The sequence below is a fragment of the Bison bison genome, unplaced genomic scaffold (genome assembly GCF_000754665.1).
Source record: "Bison bison bison isolate TAMUID 2011002044 unplaced genomic scaffold, Bison_UMD1.0 scf7180017864063, whole genome shotgun sequence".
Taxonomy (NCBI): domain Eukaryota; kingdom Metazoa; phylum Chordata; class Mammalia; order Artiodactyla; family Bovidae; genus Bison; species Bison bison.
Genome location: NW_011494635.1, coordinates 5,427,007 through 5,446,920, shown reverse-complemented (window position 1 = coordinate 5,446,920; position 19,914 = coordinate 5,427,007). Strand labels below are relative to the sequence as shown.

The 19,914-nt window shown below is 43.8% G+C and overlaps 2 protein-coding genes across 2 annotated transcripts in view; one reads left to right on the top strand and one right to left on the bottom strand.

The window, feature by feature from the left end:
• Window positions 1-11,551: 11,551 nt before the first annotated feature.
• LOC104986001 (malignant T-cell-amplified sequence 1) lies at window positions 11,552-12,365 on the bottom strand. Its single transcript, XM_010836401.1, has one exon. It carries the CDS (start codon window positions 12,239-12,241, stop codon window positions 11,696-11,698), a length of 546 nt encoding a protein of 181 aa, XP_010834703.1. The 5' UTR covers window positions 12,242-12,365; the 3' UTR covers window positions 11,552-11,695.
• The window catches only part of AKR1E2 (aldo-keto reductase family 1, member E2), a 27,088-nt gene continuing 19,413 nt past the window's right edge, over window positions 12,240-19,914 (top strand). Inside the window, exons 1-5 of the mRNA XM_010836617.1 lie at window positions 12,240-12,250; window positions 12,370-12,527; window positions 12,721-12,795; window positions 14,136-14,166; window positions 14,592-14,694. Of these exons, the coding sequence (XP_010834919.1) occupies window positions 12,240-12,250; window positions 12,370-12,527; window positions 12,721-12,795; window positions 14,136-14,166; window positions 14,592-14,694 (378 nt within the window). The remainder of the gene's footprint in view (window positions 12,251-12,369; window positions 12,528-12,720; window positions 12,796-14,135; window positions 14,167-14,591; window positions 14,695-19,914) is intronic.

Here is a 19,914-nt window from a genome sequence, read left to right as displayed (position 1 = left end):
TTTTTCTTTTCTTTTCTTGGGGGGGGGTGGGTTTATTTTAAAGCTAAATTTCTGCACTAATTTTATCTTACCTGAATTACAACATCCATTTTTGGGGGGCCACACTGTACAACATATGGACTCTTAGTTCCCCAACCGGGCTTTGAACCTACTCCCTCTGCAATGGAAGTGCAGAGTCTTAACCACTGGACTACCAGGGAAGTCCCTATAATAAAGTATTTTTTAAGATGTTTACCTAAGATGTTATGGAAAATTAGATGAATTTTGGGGCCAACCCAATAAGTTCAGTGTAAAAAACCCTGTTTTATGCAGTATTGCTGTCCTAACATGCACAGCATTTTGTTTTTGCTAGTAGATGACAATCGATAAAGCTCTTATTTGATTCCCTGAGGCCTTAGTGATAAAATGGCAAAATGAGATGTATAGACATGATGTTCTCTTAAGATTTCAGAAGATACAGTTTTAGGTGAAGGGAAGAATAAAAGAGAATCTAATAGAGGAAATGCAGAGCCTTCATTAAATTCTGAAGAAAGGCGATAATGTAATTAAGCCAATAGGGAAGAGAAAACTCAAGATAAGGGAATAATTCAAACCTAAGCTAGACTCCAAAATGTCCACAAAGAGTATGAGAGAGAGTGAGAAAACCAGGTTGGCTGGACTAGAGAGGTGGGATGATCAGCTTTTGAAGATAAAAATTGAGAGCCTGTGACTTTTTTTTCCTCAGTAAGAGGAAACTGACAGAAGTTCTTGCATGTCCCTGGGGGTGAGGAAACAAGTGAAAAGGCAGGTCAGATCACGTGGGGAAATACTGTCGTGTCTTCTACAGATGAGTGCCCAGATTCTGGAGTCAGATGTTTCAAACCCACCCCAGCTCCATCATTCATGGGCTCTGTGATTTGGGTAATTAGCCTGGCCTCTCTGTGCCTCAAGTTGTCAGCACCAAAAAGGAGGTTATAATCCTATCTCAGTTGGCCTCATAAATTATGGATATGTTAAAGGTTATATGGAGAGAGGGGGAGGTTGCAGAGGAAGGGCTGTGAAGGTTTGGGAAAAAGGGAACTGGAACCAAGCAGGACTCCATGGACCTTCCCAGAACAGGCCTTCCCCGCATCCTCTGCTTTAGCTCCTCTCTGAAAAGTACCTAATGAATAGATAACGGTATCTGATGCACATTTCCTGAGTTGTTTTACAGATATGAAAACCCTCCACCAAATGGAAAATGTTAACTGCTTGCTGACAAAGGTCTGTCTAGTCAAAGCTATGGTTTTTGCCATAGTCATGTACAGATGTGAGAGTTGGACCATAAAGAAAGCTGGGCACTGAAGAATTGATGCTTTCAAATCGTGGTGCTGGAGAAGACTCTTGAGAGTCCCTTGGACTGCAAGGAGATCAAACTAGTCAATCCTAAAGGAAATCAACCCTGAATTTTCAATGGAAGGACTGATGCTGAAGCTGAAGCTCCAATACTTTGGCCACCTAATGTGAAGAGCCAACTCATTGGAAAAGACCCTGAAGCTGGGAAAAACTGAGGGCAGGAGGAGAAGGGGGCAACAGAGGATGAGATGGTTGGATGGCATCACCGACTCAATGGACATGAGTTTGAGCAAACTCTGAGAGAAGGTGATGGACAGGGAAACCTGCAGTCCATGGGGTCGCAAAGAGTTGGACACAACTGAGCGACTGAACAACTGCTTGACGACCATGAGCACACTGCCCCAAGCCTCCTGGAGCCTAAGGACTGACAATGTTAACCCTGGTGACACCACCCTGCTATCTCACTATCAGTCAATCAGAGAACTGTGCACAGAGCTGATCTCAAACCCTGAGATACCCTCTCCCTCACTGGGCTTTTGAAAGTGCTTTGAGGAAACCCTTCAGGGAGCTCAGGCCTTTTTAGGGCAGAAGCCACTCATCTCCCTGCAAGGCCCTGCAGTAACCCCTTTTCTGTTCCAGACTGTGATGTTTCCATGTATTTGGCCTCACTGTGCCTTGGGGACACGGATTTGTGCGAATAGCACCAGGAAAAGATAGATGGAATAAAAACTGTTAGCAGCTATGGAAAGTCAGTCCCCACCTGATCCTGTGGGGAAGTACCCACAGCTCAGGGAATTTCTCTCCATCCATCTACAAATAGCTAGTCTGAAATAGTGAGAAGGCAATGGCACCCTACTCCAGTACTGTTGCCCGGAAAATCCCATGGATGGAGGAGCCTGGTAGGCTGCAGTCCATGGGGTCGCTAAGAGACAGACACGACTGAGAGACTTCACTTTCACTTTCCACTTTCATGCATTGGAGAAGGAAATGGCAACCCGCTCCAGTGTTCTTGCCTGGAGAATCCCATGGACAGAGAAGCCTGGTAGGCTGCAGTCCATGGGGTCGCACAGAGTCAGACATGACTGAAGCAACTTAGCAGCAGCAGCAGCAGTCTAAAATAGCATCCTTTACTTGTGAGTAAGAATACATTAACTGAATTGTTACCAAAGCGATAAACCAAAGCCTCTTTGGTGCATCACCAGAATGATGGCATCAACTTGGTTAAGGGCTCATTTTCAAACCACATTCCTGAAGTGGTGCTTGACCTGTAATTAAGAGTGATACTGAAAACCTTCCTGCAGCTTCTCAAAAGTGTCCTATGTGGAATGAGAATATCTCCTGACATATCAATAAACAAGAAATGTCACAGCCAACAGGGATTTCTGGCCTTCAAATATGAATGAAGGCTCACCAAAGTGAGATTCAGCAGATGCCTCCAGTCCCTACAGTGACTGCTGAGGAGCTGGGGGAATGCACGAATCAGCCATCTGCCACACCTGCCACTCCTTAAGGTGAACAAGGAAACAGAATTTGGCCCCAGATAGTCAAGGTGCAATGAAAGGAATGGATTCAGTGAGTCCAGAGGCTGGCATCTTCCCATACCTAGAACACTAAGTTCCTTAACTTGATATCTGATCTTTAATGTTCAGACTGACTGCTCCCTTTGTTGCAAACTTATATACAGCCTGACTCCCCCTCCTGCCTCCTTGGAGCAGTTTTATCAGAGCTACTGAGATGCTGTTTCCCCCTCTCGGGGTCCTAAACATTCCCACCAAATAAAAAAACTCTCTACTTTGAGGTTGTGACTAATATTTTGTTGATACCTAGTACAACTTGGAAGGGTCATCGGAAAGAGAGAAAAAAAAAAAGACCGCATAATTGATAAACACAGCAAACAGATCATAGTTCTCTTTGGCCTGAGAACCTGCAACAGTTTTAAGACTCTATCCCACTTAGCATAATGCTCTTGACGGTCACTCACGCTGTTATTCTTTTTCATCATCATAGATTTTTTACTGGGATGTACAGATAAATACAAATTTAAAAGGATCGACTGTCATTTGACCTCAAAAGAATAGAGACATAATTACCAATAGTCGGTGTGTCTGTGGAGGATCTGCTTACTTCATTGTTCTGAAAGCCTTGGTCATCGTCAGGGCAAGTCTTCAACACACCAGAAATGCAGGGCTTACTTTAAAAAGCATTATTTTGCCCAAGGAAAGGCTTTTAATGTCACATCTAGTTTCCACGTTTGTTTGGGTGAGCTTCTGACACGACCATGACCTGTTTGCCTCCCTTCTTACATTATTTGGACTGAAGGAGAAAGTCTTTCAATAGAGATAACCCCAAAACATGGGATTGAAATTATGATGCTTTGCAGAGTCACGAAGACTTTTCCTGCTTAGAAAATGTTTCCTCTGTAACACAGATGTGCTTTTCAAAGCCTTGGAATTTCCTCCTTTGAAAATATGTTGAGTCAACTGAATTTTTAAAGAAAATAATTATACCCTGAATTTGGCTCTGCTGAAAAAGCACACAAGAACTGCAATCATGCTTTTTATATGTGTTTTAAAGTTTTCCTGGAGTTTATCATGTGAGGATGAACTGAAGAACTGTGGTCCTGGGATTAATGCAGACTCGATCTTCAAAAGAATGAGAAAGTGCACAGAGGTGAAAAAATGTGCCAACATGCTTATTATCATTAACCTTTAGGATCTGAAATGTAATATTCAAAATCTGTATTGATCATTATTTGAAATATGTTTGTTGTTAAAAAATTTTTCTAGTCAAATGAATATTGAGAATGGGTAAGTGTATGACGATGGTAAGAAGGTTCCTTTATGTGTTTCAAGTTTGGGGGGGATTACAACTACAGACAGTGTTAACGTATCTTTCCACAGCTGGCTGCACCACTTGTGTTCCCAGCAGCAATGGATGAGTTTTGTTTGCTAAGTATTTCTGTCAACATTTACACAGCCAGCCTTTTCTGTTATTGTTGTTCAAATGTAGTGGACCTCACTGTGGTTTAATTTGAATTTCTCTAATGATTAAAAAGCAGCAAGAGAGTTCCAGAAAAACATCTATTTCTGCTTTATTGACTACGCCAAAGCCTCTGACTGTGTGGATCACAATAAACTGTGGAGAATTCTGAAAGAGATGGGAATACCAGACCACCTGACCTGCCTCTTGAGAAACCTGTATGCAGGTCAGGAGGCAACAGTTAGAACTGGACATGGAACAACAGACTGGTTCCAAATAGGAAAAGGAGTACGTCAAGGCTGTCACCCTGCTTATTTAACTTATATGCAGAATACATCATGAGAAACGCTGGGCTTGTTAGAAGCACAAGCTGGAATCAAGATTGTTGGGAGAAATATCAATAACCTCAGATATGCAGATGACACCACCCTAATGGCAGAAAGTGAAGAGGAACTAAAAAGCCTCTTGATGAAAGTGAAAGTGGAGAGTGAAAAAGTTGGCTTAAAGCTCAACATTCAGAAAACTAAGATCATGGCATCTGGTCCCATCACTTCATGGCAAATAGATGGGGAAACAGTGGAAACAGTGGCAGACTTTATTTTTTGGGGGCTCCAAAATCACTGAAGATGGTGACTGCAGCCATCAAATTAAAAGACACTTATTCCTTGGAAGGAAAGTTATGACCAACCTAGATAGCATATTGAAAAGCAAAGACAATACTTTGCCAACAAAGGTCCATCTAGTCAAGGCTATGGTTTTTCCTGTGGTCATGTGTGGATGTGAGAGTTGGATTGTGAAGAAAGCTGAGAGCTGAAGAATTGATGCTTTTGAACTGTGGTGTTGGAGAAGACTCTTGAGAGTCCCTTGGACTGCAAGGAGATCCAACAAATCCATTCTAAAGGAGATCAGCCCCGGGTGTTCTTTGGAAGGAATGATGCTGAAGCTGAAACTCCAGTACTTTGGCCACCTCATGCGAAGAGTTGATTCACTGGAAAAGACCCTGATGCTGGGAGGGATTGGGGGCAGAAGGAGAAGGGGACGACAGAGGATGAGATGGCTGGATGGCATCACCGACTCAATGGACGTGAGTTTGAGTGAACTCCGGGAGTTGGTAATGGACAGGGAGGCCTGGCGTGCTGCAATTCATGGGGTCGCAAAGAGTTGGACAGGACTGAGTGACTGAATTGAACTGAACTGAATGATTAAAGATGGTGAGCATCCTTTCACGTGCTTATTTGCTATTCATATATCTAATTTGGTGAAGTGTCTGTTCAAACCTTTTTGCCTGGTTTTTTATTGCTTCTGTGTTTTCATCATTGAATTCTGAATGCTCACAGCTTATTAAATATATGCATTGATAAAAAAACACGTAAGTAGAATATAGTTTGCCTTTTCCTTGTCTTAACAGTGTCTTTACAAACTCAGTTTTTAATTTTGGTTAATTCTATTTCTTCATTTAGGTGAAGGATTTTTGGTTTTATATCTAGGAAATCTTTGCTAAATTTGAGGTCACAAGGGCTTCCCTGGTGGCTCAGACAGTAAAGAAACTGCCTGCGATTTCCTGGCAGTTTTCTGCAAAGAAACTCCTGCAACCCAGGAGACCTGGGTTCAATCCCTGAGTCAGGAAGATCCCTTGACCAAGGGAATGGCTACCCACTCCAGTATTCTTGACTGGAATATTCCATGGACAGAGGAGCCTGGCAGGATTATAGCCCATGCAAAGGGTTGGACACGACTGAGAAACTTTCACAAGGTCACAAAGCTTTTCTCCTATGTTTATTTCCAGAAATTTGATACACTTTAACATTTAGGTCTACGATGCATTTTGAGTTAACTTTTGTATACATTGCAAAGTAAGGACCAAAGTTCAATATTTTTGCATATGGATGTCCCTAGTAGTATTTGTTGAGAAGACTATTCTTCCTCAATGTTATTACCCCTGAAACTTTGTAGAAAATCAACTAACAATATTTAGCGGGTGCATTTCTGGAGGCTTCTCAGATCCCTCGACTCATGAGCCTATCCTTTTGCTAAGACCGCACCATCTACAGCAGATTCATAGGAATCCTTAACATCTGGACATGTGAGTTCTCCAACTTTGTTCTCCTTTTTCAAAATGGTTTGGGCTAACAGTCCTGTCCTTTTGAATTGCCGTTAAAATTTTAGAAATAGTTTGCCAGTTCTTATGAAAAACCCGTGTGATTTTAACTCAAATTGTATTAAATCTCTTTATTAACTTGGGGAAAATTGAGTTATCACCATATTCAGCCTTACTGTTCCTGAACAGATCAAACCACTGTGTTTATGAAAGCGCCGTTTCAGTGTTTCATTCGTGTTTTGTGGCCTGGGCATACAGATCAAGCACATACTGTTAGACTGATACTTAAGGATCTCGAATTATTTAGTTCTAGTGAAAACGGCTTATTTTTAAACTTCAACAATTGTTCGTTGCTAGCCTGTAGACATGAAATTGATTTTAAAATACTAATTTGCTAACCTTACAAATCTGTTCTAGTAGCTTATTTTCTTCATTCCTTTGGATTTTCTACTCAATTGTCTGTGAATAGATATATATATACACAGGATATAAGCCTTTTATTTCTTTGTCTTCCTTTATTTCATATCTAAGATGACTGATACAGATTTCTGTCCTGTTCCTGATTTTAGGAAAAGAGCATTCAGTCTTTCACCAATAAATACATTTGAGCTACAGGTATTTTATAGATCCACTTCATCAGGTTAAGGAAGATCTCTTTTAGTGAATGAATTAATAGTGAACTATGTCAATTTGTTTTTCCTGCATCTGTGGAAAGACCTTGTTTTCTTCTTTAATCTATTATTATGATACATTACACTGATTTTAAATATTTAACCAGCCTTCCATTTCCTGAATAAACGCCACGTTTTGCAGTTTTTACATATTTCTGGGCAGTTTGCTCATTTTGTAAACAGTATTTGCATTTATATACAGAAGGATGTTGTCAAGGCTATGGTTTTTCCAGTGGTCATGTGAGTTGGACTATAAAGAAAGCTGAGAGCTGAAGAATTGATGCCTTTGAACTGTGGTGTTGGAGAAGACTCTTGGACTTCTTGGAGTCCCTTGGACTGCAAGGAGATCTAACCAGTCCATCCTAAAGGGGATCAGTCCTGGGTGTTCATTGGAAATACTGATGTTGAAGCTGAAACTCCAATCCTTTGGCCACCTGATGCGAAGAGCTGACTCATTGGAAAAGACCCTGATGCTGGGAAAGATTGAGGGCAGGAGGAGAAGGGGATGACAGAGGATGAGATGGTTGGATGGCATCACCGACTTGATGGACATGGGTTTGGGTGGACTCTGGGAGATGGTGACGGACAGGGAGGCCTGGTGTGCTGCGGTTCATGGGGTCCCAAAGAGTCAGACACGACTGAGTGACTGAACTGAAGTGAACTGAGAGAAGGATGTTGGTCCATAGTTTCAAGGGGAGGTTTGGTGTCTTTGGATTTTTCAGTACTGCTGGCCTCATAAAATGAGTTGGAAGTTGTCTCCCAAACCTCCTTATTGTAGAAGAAATTATGTAAATTTTTTATTATTTCTTCCTGAAATGTTTGGTAGAACTCACTACTGAAACTTCCTCGATCTGGAAGAATTTTTTTTTTTTTTTGCCACACTGTGGGGCATGTGGGATCTTCGCTCCCCACCAGGGATGGAACCAGTGCCCTCTGCAGAGGAAGCCTAGAGTCTTAATGACTGGACCACCAGTGAAGATCCTGTTTGAAAAACTTAACCGCAAACAATTATGTACTTTAATAGATACAACGCTATTATCCATTTCTTCTCAAGTGACTGGCAGTTCCTTTAATGTCCTAGGGAAATTTCCTCTGCAAATATTTTAAGAATAGCTCAAATCCTTTTCACCAGTGGCAAATCATTTTTTGCCTTTAGTATCTGCCGCACTGCAATATTACTTTTTCTAGTCTCAGCCCCCTGGAACTATTTTCACCTTTATCATCTACCCAAAATGTAATATTGTTCATGTCTCACTCTTTCTTGCTGCTGCTGCTGCTAAGTCACTTCAGTCGTGTCCCACTCCGTGCGACCCCATAGATGGCAGCCCACTAGGCTCCGCCGTCCCTGGGATTCTCCAGGCAAGAACACTGGAGTGGGTTGCCATTTCCTTCTCCAGTGCATGAAAATGAAAAGTGAAAGTGAAGTCGCTCAGTCATGTCCAACTCTTAGCGATCACACGGACTGCAGCCTACCAGGCTCCTCCATCCATGGGATTTTCCAGGCAAGAGTACTGGAATGGGGTGCCATTGCCTTCTCTGCACTCTTTCTTAGCAGTCTTTTAAAGGCTCATTCAAATTGCTGAGTATATAAATTCTTCGCAGCACATTAAAAATGGATCTCTACCAAAAGCCTCCAGCATCATCTCCACTCACATTTTCCTAAGGTGAAAATCATGGCCTACAGAAGCCAGACTGCTTGTGCTTCTGTGACTCAACTGCATTGCCCACACTATAGCTTTTACTGTAACTTTCTACCATACTTACTATGAAGACAGTCGTAAGCATTTTCTCTATCCCTCATCACACATATCCTCTCATTCAGGAACCTTCTTTCTCTAGGGAGAGACACTTTTCCCTCATTCACTCATGCTGTTTCATCATAGGTAATTCAGGTATTTACCATATTAGTTTAGATGGTGGCGATGGTTTAGTCTCTTAAGTCATGCCTGACTCTTCAGACCCTGTGGACTGTTAGCCTGCCAGGCTCCTCTGTCCATGGGATTTCTCAGGCAAGAATACTGAGGTGGGTTGCCATTTCCTTCTCCAGGGAATCTTCCTAACCCAGGGATTGAACCTGTGTCTCCTACATTGCAGGCAGATTCTTTACCTCTGAGCCACCAGGGAAGGTTAAATACATATACAAACATAGGAAAGTTGAAATTATCTAAGTCTGCCTCCCTAACAAGGCCAAGCTTCTAGAAAACAGTTAAAGTAATATTATATTTCTATTTCAGTCCCTTACTCCTAGCCCAGTGTCTGAACCTAAAGTAATACCCAGTAATGTTTGTTGAACTATTCTGGGTTACAGAGCACTGTGGTGGGTAGATTCTGGTGTTAAGATGTGACTATAATTTGTATATCATTATCCAGCATTCCTATCATTGAACGAGGCCCTGCCAGTAGCAGAAAGAAAGTAGAGAGTAACCTCTTCTAATCACTCACAATACCCTTTAGGCTCACAGATCACCTTAAACACATGATCAATGTAGACAGTAATTTCCCAAGCACAGTTATCTATACACACACACACACACACACACACACACCAATTTTTTCTGAAATTTCATGAAGTTCATAGAATTCTTGACCTCCATCTGATTTCCAATGTGTATACAGGCTTTCCATCCTGAGTTGTTCAAAAAGGATATCAATAGCATCCAATAGGATCAGATGAGCCGGGGGGGACGGAAGAAAAAGAATTAAAGAGACCTGAAAGAAGGCAGCTTAGACCAGATCCAGAAAGTCCGTGTTCAGCGTTTGGTGGAGATCGTCAGAGTACGTTAAAAAAAACTGTGAGGCTGCTGGCTTGACTGTCTCCATATGTGTTCATCGGAGGTGTGAGTGCTCCAGAGGATCATCATGAGACCCTCCACAGTGATCCACCAGTGACCAGAGTTAATGTTGCTGACAGGGGTGGAGCATTAATAGGGGCAAAAGCCCTATTCTTTTGAGGAGAAAAACAGTGTTTTGAAGAGGAGTGTTTAAGAGCTGTTCTGTGACAAGCCTGTGGTGAAAGGAGACAACCCGAATGTGCAGATCTCTGAGGACAGAGGCCATCCTCCACCCCTGCTTCTGGGGCCACTCCTTCCTGCTCTCCTATTCCACTGACTACATCCCCACCAAGCATTCCTCTTTTAGTCAATCTCTCCCCTCAGCATACAAATATACTCAGCCCACTAACAAACATGCCACAAGAAAGAAAAAAGAAAAAAACACAATTAAGATAACAACAGCAAATAAGCTCCAAAACAGAGTATCTTGACTACAACCTTCTTTCACCCACCTTTAAATTCCCCAAATTCTCTAAGAAATAACATTAAGTGTGGATTCCGACATCTTAACCTACTCTTCCCCCTTTCACCCCTAAATCTACTGCAGTTTATCTAGCATTCATGTGCATTTCACTGAAACTGCTCATATTAAGGACACCAATGAATTTTTCAGCTGACCTATTTTATCCCCACTTAAAATATTTTTCAGTTGGGGGTCTATGATGCCTCCCTATAAAAACTGAACTCTTTATAAATTTAAATTTCAGAAAACTTAAGTAAAAATGAAGCAATCTACAAGAAAATTTTTTTCATTTCACAGAATTTAGTCACATCCCTTAAGAAGTCTCAACATAAGAAGTCTGAATAGTTGATTAATCATCAGTTCATATATCAATAAGGGCACTATTATTTTCTATTTTCAACATAACCACCTTCAGACTATTATCAAGGTGTGTGTGTGTGTTTAGCAAGAACAAAATCATTCGCCATACAAGGTAGGGAGAGTTTCTCCCCAAGCATTTTTTTTTCAGTAGCCCTTCCTATCGCAGGTCACACACCCAGCTATAAATGACTCAAAACCAGGAGGAAGGACCCTCTTTTTCCTAAACATAAGATCCTGCTTAGCCGTAGGCCCCATGCCAACCCACAAATGAGTCCATCTCATAGGGAAATAGACCACCCACCATGATAAGCCTGGACTAATGACCATTTTCCAGACTCCTGTAGACAAGGGATGGACCCACATTTCCACCACCAAGAAAGAAAAAGCGGGAATAATGTTTGTTGGGTGGACAACCAACAAAGTCTGAAGTTTTCTTTGTACCGGATTTTGTTTCTAGTATTCACTCCTTAAAGCAGTCGTATGAATAGAGTTGTTTCGGGCCTCTCTCTACTCAGTTTTTTTGGCCTCAGAGAATGTTCTTAGCTTCCCCGACCAGGAATGGAATCTGAGGCCCCTGCAATGGAAGCGGCAGTCTTAATCCCTGGACCATCAGGGAAGCCCCTCGCCATTTTCTCCCCCTACTTTTTCAGTCACTAGGGTCTATCAGGGGCACGCTCTTGACTTTGAAATCTACATTTCTGAGGGAGATAATGAGCCTGTTCCAACGAATACCTCCTTAGACCAACAAGACAGGAAATCTAAACTGACCTCCGCCGTGGACACAAACACACTCACAGGCACACAGACAAATGACACACACACACAGACAGAGAGGTTCGTTCCAAAACTTTTACTTGGCCTTTCTCCTTTTCTAGTGTCCTCTGAATGTCTTAAGCACTGAGGAGCGGCCTCCCTGGCGTCACTCGGACACAGGCTGGGCACGAGGTCCGCGGGGCACCAGGCGCGCGTCCTCCCAGGCTCACTTGTACGTCTTCATGTGCCACAGCCCGTCATTGAGGTAATGGATGTTCTCGATGCCGATTCCTTTGTTGACTTTCTCGATCTCGTCCGCGGACATCTTCATGACGCCCACGCACAGAGCGTGCTGCTTTCCCTCCGCCATGATCGCCACCACCGTGTCCACTGCGGCGGGGAAGAGGCGGGCCCCCGGCGAGGTCAGGCCTGGGCACATGATGTTGGCTCCGCTGAGCACGAACTTGATGGCTCCCTTGTCCACCTGCTGGCGGGGCAGGATGAACGGATACTTGTGCAGCAACCTCAGCGTTGGGTAGAAAGGCCCTTCCCTTTGCCTGAAGAACAGCAGCTCCCCGTTCACCGTGAGGATTTCTATGTGCTCGTGGCATCGCACTATTTTGACCGGATCCTTCTTTGGCATGATTTGGTTCAGCCACGGTTCGATGCCGGGAAACTGCTCCATCAACTGGTTCTTAATGCCCTTAATAACGGAAGTTTTCAACTGGATACAGTTCGACACGTTTTCTTTTTCATCAAATTTCTTGAACATGATGCAGGGGTGAAGAGGGCGACCACAGAAAACCGTGGCCGGGAAGCGGGGAGAAAACAGAACTACCAAGAGTCCGGCGGGGGCGGCTGCCGGAGGGGACGCTCGGCACGGCTGTCGTTAACCGGAAGACGCGCGCGCTTTACGACCTTCCGGCACACGACTTTCCGGCACGTCTACTTCCACCGCCCGATACGGCGTCGCGCTCGGCGGCTTTCTGGGGGTTGTGGGTTCTTCTCCGGAGCCGGGCGGGTGAAAGGGCGGGACTTGAGGGAGCGGAGGAAGAGCGGTTATTCTTGCTGTTAGAAGAGAATGGGGGGGTGGGGGCGGGGGCTGTGTTGCATTTCTGAAACTATTTCCGTCCAGTTAACCCGGCCGGAAACCGGAGGAACCCGGAGCGGTAAGCCCTCACCGTCCTCCTGGTCGCGGCGAGGAGTCGCGCCGTGGCGGTTACTCCTCTTCACGGTCTCTCACGCTCGCAGATGTCGTCAAGCGCAGGCCCGAATGCTCGTATACAGTTGCTGTTCGTTCTCTCCACCTGCACTCGGAGAGAAGGGGTTCTGTGCCCAGGAGGAATGCGAATGTTATAGTTTGGATTTCGGTCCTTTTTCAGTTCACTTCAGTTCAGTCGCTCGTCGTGTCCAACTCTTTGCGACCCCATGGACTGCAGCACGCCAGGCCTCCCTGCCCATCACCAACTCCCGGAGTTTACTTAAACTCACGTGCATTGAGTCGTTGATGCCATCCAACCATTTCATTCTCTGTCCTCCCCTTCTCCTCCTGCCTTCAGTCTTTCCCAGCATCAGGGTCTTTTCAAATGAGTCAGTTCTTCACATCAAGTGGCTCAGAGTATTGTGAGTCCAAGGGACTCACAAGAGTCTTTTCCAACATCACAGTTCAAAAGCATCACTTTTTCCCCGCTTAGCTTTCTTTATAGTCCAACTCTCACATCCATACATGACTACGGGAAAAACCATAGCTTTGACTAGATGGACCTTTGTTGGCAAAATAATGTCTCTGCTTTTTAACATGCTCTCTAGGTTGGTCATAACTTTCCTTCCAAGGAGTAAGCATCTTTTAATTTCATGGCTGCAGTCAGCATCTGCAGTGATATTGGAGCCCCAAAAATAAAGTCTGCCACTGTTTCCACATCTATCTGGCACTGAGTGATGGGAGAGGATGCCATGATCTTAGTTTCCTGAATGTTGAGGTTTAAGCCACCCTTTTCACTCTCCTCTTTCACGTTCATCAAGAGACTTTAGTTCTCTTTCTACCATAAGGGTGGTGTCATCTACATATCTGAGATTATTGATATTTCTCCTGGCAGTCTTGATTGCAGCATGTGCTTCATCCAGCCCAGTGTTTCTCATGATGTACTCTGTATATAAGTTAAATAAGCAGGGTGACAATATACAGCCCTGATGTACTCCTTTTCCTATTTGGAACTAGTCTGTTCTATGTCCAGTTCTACCTGTTGCTTCTTGACCTGCATACAGATTTCTCAACAGGCAGGTCAGGTGGTCTGGTTGTACGGTAAGACAGTTAGAGAAGGAGAGGTTTTGAAAAAGAAGGAGACCAGCACTTTAGAGGAACAGATAACCTTTAATGAGGCGAGAAGGGGCAGCAGTCAGAATAGTGAGCTGCTGCGCTAACCCATCCAGTACTCTCACCTGGAAAGTCCCATGGACGGAGGAGCCTGGTAGGCTGCAGTCCATGGGGTCGCTAAGAGTCAGGCACGACTGAGCGACTTCACTTTCACTTTTCCTTTCATGCATTGGAGAAGGAAATGGCAACCCACTCCAGTGTTCTTGCCTGGAGAATCCCAGGGACGGGGGAGCCTGGTGGGCTGCCGTCTATGGGGTCACACAGAGTTGGACATGACTGAAGCGGCTTAGCAGCAGCAGCAGCAACACTAACCCAAGAAAAGAGTAAGTATGTATATAGGCATATATGTGGAAAGCTACTGTCATAAGGGGCCCTCTTCTACTCCAAGGTTGTTCGGAGTAGTTATCCCTTAAATGGCTGGGGCAAGGAATTCTGGAGATTGGCCAGAGGCTGGGACGGGCTGGGAGCTGGGCGTAATCAACCTTATTGTCTGTTTTTTTCCTTGGGGTGAGAGAGTTCTTTGTTTTCACAGAATGGTGGGAGGACCTGGAGGGGGCTTTTAACTCCAGGCCATTTTGAGGTGTGAAACTTTCCTTCATCCCAGACCCTAAGGAATATATATAGAAAGAGAAAGAGAGGTGGATGTTGCTAATGTTCAGGGCTTCTTCCTGCTGATAAATGAGGTTCAGGGGATTGTGGTCTGGGAGGAAGGAAGTCTAAGGCCTGTAGTGTTGCTTTTCTATTCTAGCCCTCAGGGTCTCAAGCAAAAGAACAGTCTTGACTTGGTCTCAGAAAATGGCTTGGATTCGGTCTTGGAGGAATCCCTGGAAAAGATTAAACAGGGCCCAAAGGTGAGTAGGAGGATGATAAAAATGAATGGTCCGAGAAGGCATAAAACCCAAAACATCCAGTTCCAAACTATTAACCATGACTGCCAGGAGTTGCTTAATCTTTGGCGGGTTCGTGAGGCTCGATCTGGCAGGTTTTTTGTAGCTCCTTGGGCAATAAAGGACTGGTTGGCATAGAAACAGCAGGATTTGTCTAGAAAAAGGCACAGACCACCCTTCTCTGTGGTGATCTAATCTCCTTCTGTTTTTGTAATACTATGGCTGCCAAGGAATCGAGTTGATTTTGTATAGTTATTAGGCCTTGAGCTATTTCCTGGAGGCTGTCTGATAGGTCCTTAGAGAGTGTCTGGTAGTTTTGGATGGAGGTGGTTAAGCCAGCGGTTCCTTTTTAAATTCCAGCCGCTATTCCTAGCCCTACTAAGAGGGCAGTGAAATGAATGGCTCGTTTTATTCACTTGTGGATGAGAGGAATAGGCAAAGGCTGATCATTGGGGGCTATTAAAAGGTTTGGATTGGAATATACCAGGGTGCAGGTCCCGGTCCAGTTAGTAGGTAGACAGGTGTGTAGATGTCCCACACAGGAAAAATAGGCCAGGTGTCATAATACAACAGCTGAAGTTGATGGCGAAGAGGAGTTGGGGGGTGGGGTTTTGATCATTCGTTCAAGGATGCTCAGAGACCCTGCTAAGGCGGCCCCAACAGTGGGAGAAGTGGAGGAATATGCTGAGGGAAACCACCCTGTAAAGGTTAAAGAGTGTCCTGTAGGACCAGAAACATTATATATAGCCTTTCCAGTGGCAAACAGTAAGGTGGAGGTATGGTTGCACATGGAGTTAGGGATTTGTGCCCATGGGTTGGTCATATGAACTGTTTATGGAATTTCTAGATATGCAAAAAGGAGTTGATTGTAACAGTGTTACTCTCTAGGCAATAGGGCCTCCGAATGAAGGTTTTTCATTGAAGGAGGAAAGTTCAGTGAGTAAAAATTCTAAGAGTGTGTCTGAATTTCGGATTTGGTCACTTGTGTGAAGCTATGTAAGATATGAGACGAATAAAGGCTCTCTACGGTGGTGTAGTGGTGTAGGGACATGTTACCTGTGGTCCAGTTGAGGATGGATGTGGGGAGGGCTGAATCTCACAGAGGAGTTATGCATAGACATATCTAGCAGTCTTTAGCCAGTTGTGTGTTAGAAGCATTGAGAAGTGTATGGGTTAAATTAAGGGTCTGGAATAGATAGTTGAGATTAGGATTTTGAAGGAGTTTCTGGGTCACAGGAAGAAGGGAGGATAAGAAGAAGATGTTAAACAACATTTGGGGAAGTGAGCATAAGATAGATTACTATGGAAAAGAATTGGATTTCAAAGGGGCAAAATTTATAAAAGTTTCCCTGTAGCCATAGGGTGGAGATGTAATCTTCAGCAAGTTTGAACGTGAATCCTTGAGGACTCGAGACCCACATATCTGCCAGAAGTTGTTCCAGGAATAATTGAAGCCGTGAAACCTACAGGCTCATCCATCGCCAGTTGAGGCCGGTGGAAGCTATGAGAACTTTAGAGTTGTAGGGCCTGTGTGAGAAACTTGATAAGTATTAGTCTGGCAAGCATTTTCATCACTGGGCTGCATAACCTTTTTTAACTGGGTGATGTGACCCAAGGGGTAATTTCTTTTAATTTTGTAGTGGTAGGGGTCAGCAGAATTACCGTGTAGGGACATTGCCATTTTGGGGTTAGATCTGAGTGGGACTCAGTTGTCATACAAACTTTTATTATCTCCTATTTGAAGGGATGGGTATGGAAGATTGGGGTGTGGTCGAGGGAGTAAGTCATCCATATGTTGCCAAAGGGCATCTCGTATCTGGGCAAGTAAGGAAAAGGAAGGTGAGAAGACAGTTTGGGACTGTCCTGGGAAGGGGAAAGACCCAAAGGTATTATGGGCTTCCCATACATGGCCTTGAATGGACTGATACTTAAGGGTTTTTTTGGTAAGACCCAGACCTTTAAGAGGGCTAAAGGGAGGAGTTTAGTCCAATCTTGATGAAGTTCGATTGTTAATTTGGTCTGAGTTTTTTTAGGACTCGGTTGGCTCTCTCAACCTTATGGGAAGACCAGGGATGATAAGGAATGTGAAACTGAAAGGTTGTTGTTGAATTCACGCAAAGACACCGGGATTCTTGGCCCCCGGAGGAGAAGAATTCAATCCGGGGCCAGAGATGAGGCTTGATCACTCAGAGCTTTTGGGTAATAAAGTTTTTTTAAAGTATAAAGGAGATAGAGAAAGCTTCTGACATAGGCATCAGAAGAGGGCAGAAAGAGTGCCCCCCTGCTAGTCTTCAGCTGGATGTTATATAGTCACTAGCAGTCTGTTAATGAAAGAAAGAATGTCTTAAAACTCAGAATGGCACGTGGTCCCTCATCCATAAGATGTATTTTGGGATAATCTTGGCATCAAATGGTTTATCCTGGGCCATAAAATGATTAATTTGAATCTTGAAGAAGGGCAGACCACATAGTTTCATTTACATAGATTAGGGGAACAATATCTCAGTATAACATACTGGTTTGTCAAATAAGTTCTGAGCCAAGAGGGAACCGACTTGAAGACAGAGTTTGGGGTAAATGCATAGTATATTAGCATAGCTTAAGACAAACATTTCCATAAGAAAAAGGCTTTGGTTATCTTTAGGTTTGAGAATAGATAACTTCAGGTGAAACCAGGTGTCATTATGGCAACACAGTATTTTAAGAGAAACCTCCTTTTAAATTTGTATAGAGAAGAAAAAAATATCCCTAGTTTGTTTCCTCCTGCCGCTTAAGAGAGATAAAAATGTCTGACACTTGCAGGCTATTTTCTCCGTTTGGAGACCCCTGGCCTTCCTGCCTGTTACTCTCTCAAAACCTCCAAGGAACTTGAAGGGCTCGTGCAATATTTTGGGTGATTTGAGATGTGAACTCGGGCCTGTTGTCAGACTGGAGGGAGGAAGGCATTCCAGACCTAGGGAGGATTTCAATAAGAATAAGCTGAGCCATAGTAGGGACTGGTTTGTTAGTAGTCAGGAAAGCTTCGATCCATCCAGAAAATGTATATACAAAGACTAGGAGAAATTTAACCTTTTTTACGGGTGGCATGTGGGTGAAATCTACCTGACAGTCTTGTGTGAAAGATGTCTGCAATTTGGTGGGTGGGGAAAGGAGGGAGGCAAATGTTACAATTAGGATTTGTCTGCTGACAAATGGTACAAGTTTGGGTCAGATTATTTAAATAAGTCATATCGTCCTTAGTTCAATATAGTTCTGAAGGAAAACCTTAAGTAGTTTTGCAGAGGGGTGGAAAAGGGAAGGCAAATATGAAAGTAATGTGTGGATGTTAGGCTCGTCAATATGGGGCATAGTAAAGACAGGACTAACAGAGGCAGCCTGCCGCTTTGTTTGGTGGTCTGCTATATTGTTATAAAAGGAGATAGGATTATGTTACTGATGTCCCCAGCAATATATTACAGCAGCTTGTTTTGGGAGCTGAGACACATGGAGGAGTTCAGAAATAAAAGAAGCACTGAGAATAGGTGTGCCCTTCTGAGTCAGGAATCCCCTCTCCCTCCAGATTATAATGTTAGAATGTAATATGTTATAGATATATATGGAGTCAGTGTAAATGTTTATCTTTTGGTCTTTGGCTAGGGTCAAAGCTTGTGTAAGAGCTATCATTTCAGCCTGTTGTGAGGATGTGTGAGCTGGGAGTGTGGCTGACGTGATGATGCGAGGAGGGATAACTTTTTCAGGCTGTCCCTGGACTATAGTGTATCCAGCCCCAAATGGGGCTTGTTTCTGAGCACTATCATCTATGAACCAGGAAGGGACTGTGGGGTCAGTAAGGGGCTGATCGGTTATATGTTCAAATGAATTAAGTGTCATATCTAAAGCCTGAACACAGTCATGAGATAGGTGTTCTGGATCTGGTGTAGGGAGTAAGCTAGCTAGCAGGATTAAGAGGTTTATAAGGCATAAAAGAAAGGGATGGGTCAAAGAGGTGTCTGTGGAGGATCTGTAGTTAAGCAGGGAGCAGAGAAAGGAAAGCCCGATGAGAGTAAATCTTAGATGGAGTGAGGTGAACATACATTTAGAGGAGCATTTCAGGTTAGTTTTTGGGCTTCAGGGATTAAGAGGGTGGTTGCAGCTAAGGCCTGGAGACAAGGTGGCCATCTGAGCATGACGAGATCAGGTTGTTTAGATAAGTAAGCTAGAGGCCCTCATTTGTGCGCAGTATCCTCACGCATGTCCTTGTCGAGGATATACAAAAAGGAAAAAAGGCTTGGTGTAATCAGGTAAGTAAAGAGAACGGATCTGTAGTAAATGTTTGATAAGAGTCTGTATGGGAGTGTGGAGAGAGGTGGGGGCCAAGAAGGGTTCATCTACGTTTCTTGGAGTAGCTTGCAAGAGAGGTTTTGCATGGAGGGCAAAATTCGGGACCCATATTCGGAAGAAGTTTAATAGACCTAATAGAGAAAGAAGTTCCCTTTTGGTTTGGGGCCTGGGGATCTGTGTCAAGGCTTGAAGTCTCTGAGCTGGAATTATTTTGATTTGGGCGTGAGAAGCAATCCCATGTAATTGACAGTGGTGGAAGCAGTTTGTGCTTTGGAGAGTGAGACTCTAGCCCCAGTTGCCTATGGCATTTAATACCTTTGCAGTGTGGACTAGGCAGATATGGTGAGAAGAACTATATAACAATAAATCATCTACATACTGGAGTAAGGTAGTAGAGCCTAAGTCTAAAGTTTGTAGGTCTCTTTGGAGGGCTTGACCAAAAAAATGAGGGCTATCTCTAAACCCTTGTGGTAAAACGGTCCAAGTTAATTGTTGACATTGATTTGTGTCTGGATCCGTCCAGGTGAAGGCAGATAGGGGCTGTGAGGAGTGCTGTAGGGGTACAGTAAAGAAAGTATCTTTTGGTCCAGTACCGTGAAGTAGAGTGTCAGGGGGAATATGTGAGAGAAGGGGTAGGGATTAGTGACCACGGGGTATATGGGTATTATGGCCTGATTGATCTTGCAAAGATCTTAAACTAGATGCCAGGAGTGGGTCCCATTTTGGCTGCCAGTATAGGAGAATTATGAGGAGAACGATAGCCTGCAAAAGGCTGGCTTTGAGCAGTCGGGAGATTATTGGTTTAAGTCTTTGTCGGGATTCTGTGGTCAGGGCATATTGAGTTTGGGTTATTATCTGAGGGAT